Source organism: Saimiri boliviensis, chromosome X (assembly GCF_048565385.1).
Source record: "Saimiri boliviensis isolate mSaiBol1 chromosome X, mSaiBol1.pri, whole genome shotgun sequence".
Classification (NCBI taxonomy): Eukaryota; Metazoa; Chordata; class Mammalia; order Primates; family Cebidae; genus Saimiri; species Saimiri boliviensis.
The window spans coordinates 27,440,098-27,453,388 of record NC_133470.1 but is presented as its reverse complement, the minus strand read 5'-3'; the positions used below and the strand labels follow the sequence as shown (position 1 = coordinate 27,453,388).

At 38.8% G+C, this 13,291-nt stretch overlaps 1 protein-coding gene across 1 annotated transcript in view; it reads left to right on the top strand.

The window, feature by feature from the left end:
• TASL (TLR adaptor interacting with endolysosomal SLC15A4) overlaps nt 1-12,414 on the top strand; it is a 28,966-nt gene extending 16,552 nt beyond the window's left edge. The window contains exon 3 of the mRNA XM_003924070.3: nt 2,297-12,414. Within this exon, the coding sequence (XP_003924119.1) occupies nt 2,298-3,194 (897 nt within the window). The 5' untranslated portion in view covers nt 2,297 and the 3' untranslated portion in view covers nt 3,195-12,414. The remainder of the gene's footprint in view (nt 1-2,296) is intronic.
• The last annotated feature ends 877 nt before the right edge of the window (nt 12,415-13,291 follow it).

Here is a 13,291-nt window from a genome sequence, read left to right as displayed (position 1 = left end):
TGGGTGGGCGTAGGGTGTTGAGGGAGAGGAAGTAACTGCATCCCTATTCGGTCTTTATGATAGACTCTTTCTCTGTTTCTTGTCTTTCCATGTCGGTAAGTTTGGCCTTTTCACCTGGATATTAGGTTTGAGGGCAGAACTTCACATAGATTTTTAAGGAAAGGGCAACTTTTTTTTTTTTTGGAGATGGAGTTTCGCTCTTGTTACCCAGGCTGGAGTGCAATGGCGCGATCTCGGCTCACCAGCAACCTCTGCTTCCTGGGTTCAGGCAATTCTCCTGCCTCAGCCTCCTGAGTAGCTGGGATTACAGGCACATGCCACCATGTCCAGCCAATTTTTTGTATATTTAGTAGAGACGGGGTTTCACCATGTTGACCAGGATGGTCTCGATCTCTTGACGTCGTGATCCACTTGCCTCGGCCTCCCAAAGCACTGGGATTACAGGTGTGAGCCACCGCGCCCAGCAGGGCAACTTTTAAAAATTTTATTTTTATAAGTGTGTTCAGCATACAGTAATTACTTCTTGTTGAAGACCTTTAGCTTAGTATCTTCATGGTACATAACTGTGCCTGGAATGTAGTAAACATTAAAAAAATTGAAATTTGCTAAATAAACCAGGAATAGTTCCCAAAGTGAAAATAAACATTTACAATCTTACCCTTATACAATTTTTTTTTTTTTTTTTGAGACAGAGTGTCGCTCTTGTTACCCAGGCTGGAGTGCAATGGCACGATCTCGGCTCACCGCAACCTCCGCCTCCTGGGTTCAGGCAATTCTCCTGCCTCAGCCTCCTGAGTAGCTGGGACTACAGGCACGTGCCACCATGCCCAGCTAATTTTTTTGCATTTTTAGTAGAGACAGGCTTTCACCATGTTGACCAGGATGGTCTCGATCTCTTGACCTCGTGATCCACCCGCCTCGGCCTCCCAAAGTGCTGGGATTACAGGCTTGAGCCACCGCGCCCGACCACAATTTTTTTTTAAAAGGGAAACATTTTCTTTACCTGGGAAACAATAATTAAATGAATGTAAAAGAGATGTTAAAAAAATTTAAAAGGACCTTTACATATGGTCCTTTTAAATAATCTTCCTTTTCTTACTTGACGTTTGAGTTTCAGGCTCAAGTTGACAGGTCTGTTTCAGAAGCCTAGCTCCTGAGGCCCAAGAGGACCAGTTTTCCTTGCTATTGCCTCTTGCCCCAGTGCCAGGAATGCTAGTGTGTTCTGTTTTTAGAAACTGCAGCTGCTGGTTTCTAGCCTGTTCTAGCCACTCCAGACCAGTAACAATTGCTGGGGGTGGGGATGGGGAGGCAGATGTAGGGAAAGTCCATGGTCAGGAAAACTCCTTGGTAACTAGGAGGTAAACACATCAGTTAGATACAGAGACATTTTCAGGATGTATTCTGAGAAGGGGGAGGGATAGAGAAAGAAATTCATTCTGGGATACAAAGGCAGGGTAGGCTTTGTGGTTCTTCATGATGTGTTGAGCATGAATTAATTTCATACCATGCTATTGTTGAAAATTCTTCAGCTCAAATTAACAAATGTCTTTTGAATTTCAGTAGAAATGCCAATAACTGTGTTAGCTCCCAGGGATCCAATACAAATCAAGTAAGACACAGCACTTGTTTTCAGTAGAATTTGCCACAAATTTTCTCATTGGTTTGCTCATAAGTCACCAGCTATGATTCTCTCCGATTTGCAACTTTTAGATCACTGTTCATTTCCTATGGGGCAGAATGTAAATGCTTTTGCCTGACAGCCAAGGCTCTTCACGATCCAATTTCAGCTGATTTTCCCAATGCCGTCTGCTTGTGCTCAGCTTCTTTGTATGTGGTGAATAGGTCATGCCACCATATTCTTTTATAATTCTGTTCCTATGGCTGGAACTCCTAAGTTACTCCTTAGCATTCAGCTGAAATGTCACCTTCCCTATGACACATCCTGTGACTTCTTCCCCTTTGCCCCAGGCCAACTTAGGGATCCGCCTCCCATACTTCATTTGCACCTATCACTATTATATTCCTCAGTGATATAATATTGGAATTGTTTGTATCTTTATTTTATTTTTTTTTCCTACAGTGGGAAACTTCCTGAAGGATGAAACTGTGTCCTTTTCATTTTTATATCCTTAGCACATGCCATACTCCTGGTACACAGTAGGCACAGAATTAGTAAGAGCTTGGTGAATAAATGAAGTAAATTTATTCATTGTTCTTATTTTTGATATATCAAGTGCCAACTTCTAAAATTTCAGTGTTCTTTTTCTCCATTCTTACTCATCGATTCTCTTTCCAGAATGCTGTCAGAAGGGTATCTCAGTGGACTTGAGTACTGGAATGACATCCACTGGAGTTGTGCCTCTTATAATGAGCAGGTGGCTGAGGAAAAGGAAGAGGAATCAAATGCTGTTGCTACTGTTTCCTATTCCTCTGTGGATGAAACACAAGTCAGAAGTCTCTACGTGAGCTGCAAATCATCTGGCAAGTTTATCTCTTCAGTGCATTCAAGAGAGAGCCAACATAGCAGAAGTCAGAGAGTCACAGTGCTGCAGACAAACCCCAATCCTGTGTTTGAAAGCCCAAACTTGGCTGCAGTAGAAATATGTAGAGATGCCAGCAGAGAGACCTACTTGGTTCCATCTTCTTGCAAAAGTATTTGCAAGAATTACAATGACTTACATATTGCAGGGGGCCAAGTGATGGCCATTAATTCAGTGACAACAGATTTTCCCTCTGAGAGCAGTTTCGAATATGGCCCTTTGCTGAAGTCCTCTGAGATTCTTTTACCCATGGAGGATTCCATTTCTACGCAGCCCAGTGACTTTCCCCAAAAACCTATCCAGCGGTACTCATCCTACTGGAGAATAACAAGCATCAAAGAGAAAAGCAGCTTGCAAATGCAGAAGCCTATGTCTAATGCAGTGCTGAATGAGTACCTGGAGGAGAAGGTTGAGGAGTTATATAAACAATACATTATGGACACCGTGTTTCATGACAGTTCTCCTACCCAGATTCTGGCGTCTGAACTCATCATGACAAGTGTAGACCAAATCAGTCTTCAAGTGTCTAGAGAGAAGAATCTGGAGACCTCAAAAGCCAGAGATATAGTGTTTGGCCGTCTATTGCAAATGATGTCAACTGAAATCAGCACTCCTAGTCTCCGTATTTCTCAGTATAGCAATGTAAATCCATAGAGAGGATGCTTCCATTACTGTGTCTCATTTACTTAAACAGGAAGCAACACTTTACTCATTTATTCTGAGGATGTGCAGGAGAGAGTGATGAAGGGGAGTTAAGGGCTAGAGAAGTAAAGGTCAGCTGGAAGTCATGTGTGAATCACGGGGGAATCTCATAATATTACACTTGATAAAGGAATACGGTAAGAGGAGCCATAAGGAATGATTTCAAAGAGAGGTGTGTACAGCAAGGAAGCAAAAATAAAAATGGTCAAGAAAGAAAAGGTGAGTTCATTTGAAGAAACATAGGAATTGAAAAAGAAGACAGCCAAATGAGATGAAACCAAAAAGCCAAAAGGTTTCAGGGTAAAGAGCTAAGAACACGTTTGTTACCCAAGTAAATTCCTCCACCTTGTTTCTTCTTGAGGGAAATGGACTGTAGAAAGCTGCTATATTTGGGTAGAAAGACAGTACCAAACAGTTTTCAAAATATATGTTTATATCTCCATTGTCTATTCTGTATCAGATCCTTTAAAGGTATATTCTTTGTAAATATTAAAACTGTAAGAAATTATAATTGTGTTTTTATTTTTGAATGGTTACTTAGTTACAGACACAGCCACAAAACAGCCCCTCAAATCTCCTACTTCTGTTTCCTGGTAGAGATGAACTTGTCTAAATGAAAAACACCACACAGCACTAAACCATTTAGTATTATTTTGCTGGATATGATTTTCTTGGTATTAAGCTTCAAAAGAAATTATGAGGCCAGGCTCATGCCTGTAATCCCAGCACTTTGGGAGGCTCAGGCAGGTGGATCACCTGAGGTCAGGAGTTCAAGACCAGCCTGGCCAACTTGCTAAAACCCCGTCTCTACTAAAAATACAAAAATCAGCCAGGTGTGGTGGCAGGCACCTGTAATCCCAGCTACCTGGGAGGCTGAGGCAGGAGGATCGCTTGAACCTGTGAGGCAGAGGTTGCAGTGAGCCGAGATGATGTCATTGTACTCCAGTCTAGGTGACAAGAGTGAATCTTCGTCTCAAAGGAAAGAAAGAAAAGAAATTACGAATCTTATTGTTTCCCTTTTGTTCCGCTTCCTTTTCTACATGCCCTCCTGACCTGGAGCCAGGAGGGGGTGTTCCATATCCTTGGAACAAGGTTACAAGCCGTAGGATCCCATGTTTTCAAATTCTGTAAACGCATTCACTAGAATAGTAGCTTCCCGAGGGCTTCACTGCTCTGCATCACGTCTTTCCTCTGGCTCAGGGGTTGCAAACTATGGCCCATTGGCCAGATCTAGCCTGCTGCCTGTTTTTGAACTCCCGCAAACAAAGAATGGTTTTTCCAATTTTCAGATGGTTGGGAAAAAAACCACAAAAGCAAAATAACTACGGTATTTTGTAATGTGTGAAAATTATATAAAATTCGAATTCAGTGTTCGTAAAATAAAGATTTATTGGAACACAGCAGTGTCCATTTATTTATGTGCTGTCTCTGGCTGCTTTCACACTAGAATGGTAGAGTTGAGTAGAAGTGATAGAGAATATGGCTCACCAAAGCCTAAAACCCTTACTGCCTGGCCCTTGACAGAAGTTTGCCAACCCTACCTAACAGAAATGTGTTGTCCATGTAGTGGTTGCTTGGCTTAATTCAGGTTGGCTAGAGAGGTGGACTCTGAGACGGAAATTGGTAAGTTTCTTGAGGAGTGGTCTTGGGAACAACGTCTGTGATGGAGTGAAGGAAGCAGAAGAGATTTCCACAGAGGCCTTCGTCCGTTTCACAGGGAGCCCTGGAGCTAGGGTGACCCTTCAAAATGGATACAAATGGAAACAAGAGGGTCAGGTTTTATACTCCAGCATCTAGCAGGAGCGGGGTGTAACCTTAGCCAAGACAGTTCAGTGGAGGGCAATCCCCAGAGTAGGAATCAACTGTGTCTTTGGCAGCCAGATTCCAAGCAGCTACTGAGGTAATGAGCTCCTCACCCCAAAAGAGCAATCTGGATTGAGCAATCCCCTACATTTCACAGTATTTGTAGAGTGAATGAATATATATTTTTTTGGATATACGTTTTTTCACAATTTATACTGTTGTGTAAGGAAATATGGTTTTGAAATAATTATTTGGAAATGTGTTTCACTGTTTTAAACCTATCACAATAATAACTGCAATGTATTAATTGCTTGCTCTGTGTCTAGCACCATGTTAAGAATTTTACATGAATTGTCTTATATGATTCTTATAGTAACCTTATGAGGGGGAATGTCTATTATTATCCCCATTGTATGGATAAGTCAGCTGGGCTCAGGAAAATTAAATAATTTGTCCAAGGGCACACAGTAGATGGTGGAACTGGATTTGAGTTCAGTTCCATTTAACTTGAAAGTGCTGGTTCTTAACCACTATCACCTGCTCTTTCTGTTCATCACTCTATTTGTCTCATTAAAGATTTTTTCTGCTCCAAGTGGAGTCAACTCATTAATCTCTTATATTATCTCATCTTTTCTTTTTAGCGTTTTGCTTGATAATACTATTTATTTGTATATCCCCCTGCCCAGAACGTGAGCTTTGATTTATCCACACGCTTTTCCACATCCCAAATGTCACTTGCATATAGTAGGCAACGATTTCATATTTGTTAAACGTACGAATACATTTTGGTCATGTTGGCTGTTGCATTTGGTGGTTGAAGTAAAAGACTATCAATATCAAAATCAGATAATTCCGACTAGAAAAAAAGTGGTATTGAGGTTTTCTCAAGGCATAAACTAATGGAATAAATGAGCTTAATTTATTATAGCAGGTTAGTAAATGGTATAATAGAATGTATGGTTATTTTCCTTTGCTTCCCAAGAAATAATTGTTACAAAGTAGACTGGTTCATGTTTTTTCGATGAATATTTATTTGAAGTTGTGTTTTTATTTTGTTTTGTTTTGATTTTTGGGTTGGAGCACTGTGTATTAAGCATATGGAGGGAAGACATATATGTGTGTACACACACAGGAGTAGGCCTCTGCTCTCTGAAAACTTACCATATTGTCAGGGAGACCTGAAAGATAACTAAGGAACAAGTAACAAAGCCATTTATTGGGTAAGAACGTGGCAAAGTGATACAAACAGGAATAAGATGATCGAGTATTACAGCTTTAGTGAGTGCTGAGAAGGAGACAAGGTAGGGAGTTCTAGACAGTGGGAGAGCCCAATGTAGGAAAAGCTTCCAAGGGGGAAGTGATAGTTTAAATAACTCTTGAAGAACAAGATAGGATCTAAGCAAATGGATAGAAGTGTTCGGGCAGAAGTATGAGAGGGTTTAGTGCAACTGGAAACTGCAAATCGATGGCTGTAACTGGAGCTGAATGAATGCATGAATAGGCAGGATAATCATTTTTTAAATTGCTATTGTAACAAATGAATCGACTTCAGTGGCTTAAAACAATATAAATGTCCCATGAATATGCAGTCTACAAAATTCAGATTACAGGAAACTAGTATCAATTTTTTCAACAGGTAAATTGTAAGTAAAAGAAAGAGACGAAGGGGATAGTTGTAGATTTAAAAAGACTTAAAAGGCATATCAGCTTATTTCTAAACGAGCAAGACTGAATTAGAATGTCTAGGGATGCACATTTGGGTGAAATACCATCAAGAAAGACAAGGACATGATTACTTTATAAGTCATAATGGTTACTTTTGATGGGAAGAGGGGACTGTGGTTAGGATGGGACACATGGAGTGATTCTGCAGTGTCTGGCAAATTTCTGTTTTTTTAAAATTTGAATCAGGATCCAATAAAGTTCATATATTGCCATTGGTTAACATGTTTCTCTATCTTTTAACCTACACGTTAAAACTTCATCCTGATTTCTTTGTTTTCCTTACAGTTTATTTGTGAAGAAACTTGGTCCTACGGTTTATTTGTGAAGAAACTGTCCTACAGTTTTCCAGATTTTGCCGATGGTATTCCCAGGGCATTATTTAACATATTTTTCTATACACTGTCTTTCTTTTAAATTAGTAGTTAGCTCTGCAGGCTTGATCAGATACGGGTTTTGCTTTTTTTTCCCTCCAACGAGAATTCATGGGTAGCATTGTGTCCTACCACGAGAAAGCACAATGGCTGGTTGCATGATATTTTTATTTGAGAAAATATTATTCCAACTGCTAAATCGCAAGTTTTATATTTGTAAAAAATATTGAAATCCTCCCAGCTCAACCTTCCAAGTAGCTGGGACTATAGGTGCACACTACCATGCCCAGCTCCATTTTTCAACAAATTTTTTTTTTTTTTTTTTTGAGACAGAGTTTCGCTCTTGTTACCCAGGCTGGAGTGCAATGGCGCGATCTCAGCTCACCACAACCTCCGCCTCCTGGGTTCAAGCAATTCTCCTGCCTCAGTCTCCTGAGTAGCTGGGATTACAGGCATGTGCCACCATGCCCAGCTAATGTTTTGTATTTTTAGTAGAGACGGGGTTTCACCATGTTGACCAGGATGGTCTCGATCTCTCGACCTCGTGATCCACCCGCCTTGGCCTTCCAAAGTGCTGGGATTACAGGCGTGAGCCACCGGGCCCGGCCACAACAAATATTTTTACAAGACAAAATGGGTCCATTACATTGTCTCTATTATAATACTTTGGAATGTTTTGCCAGATTTAAATGTTGCAAAATTATAACCTTCTCGGTCTTCTCCTGGTAATGATAATACATTTATCCAATTAAAATTCAGAGCTCCACCAGAATATTCCTTCCACAAGTGGAGATATTCAAAGCCCAATAATAGAATTTCAAAATTAAATCTTGCATACTATTTGTGCTGTCATCATTCCATTTGTTTAGTTCCTCCTTTCTTTTTTGCAAAGATAAATTTCCAGTCTTTCCTTTTGCAAGTTCTATTTTCAGTAATGATAACTTTCTAGAAGCTTCAAAGAGTTCCAATGACCAAATTTGAGAGTGCGTATTTACGTAAAAGTGTATTATTGAAAGGTACGTAGGTTGATCTACATAGGCGTTTTTCAAAGGTGCAAACATTTCTAAAATCTGATGATGGGAAGCTGGGAAGACTCATTCTGCCATGTTAAAGTACTTTTAGTTTTCAATATTAGTTTCATCATGAACATTTTGTAGTTTACTAATTCTGTGTATTTATAAAAATACTTTTAAAATACTTTTAATATTAATAGCTCAAATATCGACTGGTAGAGTATTACTTCTTGTTTGGATGCAATTAAGAATTTTGTGTTCACTATGGTCTATTGCATCTTCTTGCTTTCAAAGTTCCTTAATTTACTAAGAACATTGCTTTTACTATGATGCCGTGCCTTACCAAAATTAGTAATCATTTCATCCTCTCAAAGGAAAATCTTTTTCTTCAAAGTTTAACTTTTTAAATTGAATTTGCAATAATATGGACATTAATGTCAGATGTTTTATCTTCAACAGAATGAACATAAAAGCTTTACTTTAATTACATAAATTGAATGGAAAGAAACAAACCACTATTGAAATTAACCTATTTTCTACTTGAAGCATCCGGGGTTATTTAACTTCACGAGGAATTCCTCTTTTATTCACAGTAAAAGCATATTTATAAGTATTGCATTATCTCTTTTTTGGTACATGACAAGAAAGAACTGAAAATTAGCACAATTAATTTCACATAGGTATTTGATCTCAATGAAAAGTTATGTGTCATATATCTTTGATCTTTTTCAGGTATAGTCTTTTTTAAAAAGTATGACGTTTTGTGGTAGTTATTGATGCTTCTTAAGCAGATTTTTGTTTTCATGTACTCACTAATAACATTGTAATCCCCATAGTTGATGACAAATATTGATACATATTTTCTCAAAAGTTGCTCATTCACCATATTTTCTTCAGAAATGAGAATCCAGTTCTTAATTACACTTAATGCAATTCCTTTCTCATACAAAAGTTTAGTACAAAATAGAAAGCATTACCAAACAACAAAATAGATACATTAAAGTAGATTCACAGTATTCAACAAATGCCAAAACTTTGTAGTAAGAATGCTAATATTTTTCTGAGCATTTTTATCCCATACATGTACACCTTATTTATCATTTTTTAGGTTTCCCACTGACTAACTGTTGGCCAGGTGTGGCAGTGTGTGTGTGTGTGTGTGTGTGTGTGTGTGTGTGTGTGAGAGAGAGAGAGAGAGAGAGAGAGAGAGAGAGAGAGAGAGAGACAGAGGCAGAGACAGAGACAGACAGAAGGAGAGAGAGACTGAGTTTCTCTTGGGTGTACACCTAGGAGTTGAACTGCTGGGTCATAGGTTACATGAATTTTCAACTTAAAATGAGAGATAAATCCATTATCAACAGCAATATATAAGATGTCTTGTCAAGCAACATCTTTGCCAAATCTTGACATGGTCAAACTTTAAATTTATGGCCAATGGAGTATATACAAAATGATATTTCATTTGGCTTTAATTCATATTTTCCAGACCACCAACAAAGCTGAAAATCTGTTCATATGTTTAATGGCTATAGGTATCTTCCCTTCTGTAAAATACTTATACATGCCTTTAACTCATTTTTTCCTCCTTTAAAAAAATAAACTTTATTTTTTAGAGAAAGTGTATGTTCACAGCAAAATTGAGTGGAAGATACAGAAAGTTCCCATATACTCCATAGTACTTTGTTACTATTGATAAACTACACTGACACAGCTTCATCCAATCTGTAGTTTACATGAGAGCTCACCCTTGGTGTTGTTCATTCTATAGGTATTGACAAATATGTAATGACATGTATCCACCATTATAGAATCATACAAAATAGTTTTGTTGCCCTAAAATCTTCTGTGTTCTGCCTGCTTATCCCTTTCTTCCCTCGATCCTTGGCAACCATGAATTTTTTTTATACTTCTATAGCTTTGCCTTTTCCAGAATGTCACATAGATGAAATCATGCAGTATGTAGTCTTTTCAGATTGGCTTCCTTCACTTAGTAATATGCATTTAAAGTTCTTCCATTTCTTTTCATGTCTTGATTGCTGGTGCATCTAGAAAATGAAATGTTATAAACTGGTACATCTGGACAATGAAATATTCAGAGCTAAAGAGAAATCACAGTTTATCCATGTAACTACTGAAGAACATCTTGGTTGCTTTAAAGTTTTGGCAATTATGAATAAAGCTGCTATAAGCATTAATGTGAAGGTTTTTATGTGGACATAAGTTTTAAACTTCTTTGGATAAATACCAAGGAGTGTGATTGCTGGATCACATGGTAGGAGTATGTTTAGTTTTGTAAGAAACTTCTAACTATCTTCCAAAATGGCTGTATTTAATATCATTTTGCATACCTACCAGCAATGAATGAGAGTTTCTACAGCTCCATAGCCTCATCAGCATTTGGTGTTGTCAAAGTTTTTGATTTTGGCCATTCTGATAGGTATGTAGTGGTAGTTCACTATTGTTTTGATTTGTAAATGTCCTAATGACATATGATGTGGAACATCTTTTCATGTGCTTATTTGCCATCTGTATATATTCTTTGCTCAGGAGCACGTTCCGATCTTTTGCCCATTTTTAAATTTTCTTTTTCATAATGTTGACGTTTCAGCTCTTTCATGTACTTTAACAGTCTTTAATCATGTCTTCTGCAAATATTTTCTTCCTATCTGTGGCTTATTTTCTCATTCTCCTGACAGTATCATTCTCAGAGCAGAAGCTTTCATAATTTTAACAAAGTGCAACCCTTATCAGTATTTTTTTCATGGTTCCTGCCTTTGGTGTTGAATCTAAAATATCGTAATCATACCCAAGACTATCTAGATTTTCTCTTATGTTATCTTCTAGAAGTTTTATAGTTTTGTGTTTTACATTTAGGTCTATGATCCATTTTGGGTTAATTTTTGTGTAGGGTGTAAAGTCTCTGTCTAGATTCATATTTTTTCATGTCTGGTTGCTCCAATACCATTTGTTGAAAAGACTATGTTTTCACCATTGTATTGCTTTTTCTCCTTTGTCAAACATCATCAATTATATTCATGTGGGTATTATGGACAAAGAAAATTGTGCATTGTGTTGATACAAAAGTAAGTTTGGTTTTGGAATGTGAAGTTTAAATCATCATAACTAGGCTCAGACGCATCTTTATTAATCAAAATAGGAACCATTACAATCAATACATTTTCGCCAACGAGAAATGTAGAAATGTTTGTTTTTCCCTGTAGCGTCAAACTCCGTGCTTTGGTATTCGACGAACTCTTGGAAAGCATTTTCTGCATCCTGGTGGTTGTGGAAGCATTTTCAGTGCAAAAAGTTGTCGAGATGCCTCAAGAAATGGTAGTCGGTTGGCAAACCGTCAGGTGAATATGGGAGATGAGGCAAAACTTCATAGGCCAATTCCTTCAGCTCTCGAAGCATCGATTGTGCAATGTGCAGTCTGGTGTTGCGAAGAATTGGGCCCATTCTATTGACTAATGCTGGCTGCATATGTTACAGTTTTTGGTGCTTCTCATTGATTTACTGAGCATATGCATCTAATGTAATGGTTTCACCAGGATTCAGAAAATCGTAGTGAGTCGCATTGGCAGCAGACCATCAAACAGGGACCGTGGCCTTTTTTTTTTCTGGCTCAAGTTTGCCTTGGGGAAGTGCTTTGCAGCTTCTTCTTGGTCCAAACACTGAGCTGGGCATTGTCAGTTGTCATATAAAATCCACTTTTTGTTGCAGGTCACAATCCGATTGAGAAATGGTTTCTTGTTGTTGTATAGACGGCACTTCAAACAATGATTTTTTAAAAGTTATTTTTGCTCAGCTCAGAGGCACCCACTTATCGAGCTTTTTCACCTTTCCAATTTGCTTCAAATACCAAAGGACCATAGAATGGTCCACCTTGAGCTCTTCGGCAACTTCTTGTGTATTTTAAGAGGATCAGCTTCGATAATTGCTCTCAATTGATCATTGTCAACTTCCAATGGCCGACCACTATGCTCCTCGTCTTCAACGCTCTCGTCTCCTTTGCAAAACTTCTTGAACCACCACTGCCCTGTACATTTGTTAGCAGTTCCGGGGCCAATGTGCTGTTGATGTGGCGAGTTGTCTCCACAGCTTTATGACCCGTTTTGAACTGGAATAAGAAAATCACTTAAATTTGCTTTTTGTCTAACATAATTTCCATAGTCTAAAATAAAGAGAAAATAAACAGCAAGTAATAAGTAATCAGCCAAAAGAAAACCCCCATAAAGCGAGAAATGCCCATTAAAGTGTTAAATAACATAACTTTTTTTTTTTTTTTTTTTTTTTGAGATGGAGTTTCGCTCTTGTTACCCGGGCTGGAGTGCAATGGCGCGATCTCGGCTCACCGCAAACTCCGCCTCTTCGGTTCAGGCAATTCTCCTGCCTCAGCCTCCTGAGTAGCTGGGATTACAGGCACGCGTCACCATGCCCAGCTGATTTTTTTGTATTTTTAGTAGAGACGGGGTTTCACCATGTTGACCAGGATGGTCTCGATCTCCCGACCTCGTGATCCACCCGCCTCGGCCTCCCAAAGTGCTGGGATTACAGGCTTGAGCCACCGCACCCGGCCCATAACTGTATTATTTAAGAATTTATTCCAATATTAAATGGCAAATTCCAACAATTCAAAAACTGCAACTACGTTTGTACCAACCTAATATATTTAAGATGTACAAAGTGATGGATTCAATATGTATATGCATTGTACTGCAATTAAGTTAAGCAATATTGCTGGGCACGATGGCTCATGCCTGTAATCCCAGTATTTTGAGAGGGCAAGGCGGGCAGATCACCTGACGTCAGGAGTTCAAGACCAGCCTGGCCAACATGGCAAAACCCTATCTCTATTGAAAATACAAAAATTAGCCAGGCACAGTGGCACACACCTGTAATCCCAGCTACTTGGGAGGCTGAGGCAGGAGAATCGCTTGAAACCAGGAGGCGGAGGTTGCATTGAGCCGCGATAGCACCACTGCACACCAGCCTGGGTGACAAAGCAAGACTCTGTCTCAAAAAAAAAAAAAAAAAAAAAAAAAGTTAAGCAACACATTCAAGCAACACATTCAATCACCTCACATAGTTACCATTTTTTGTGTGTGCTGAGAATACTTAAGATCTGCTCTTTTCA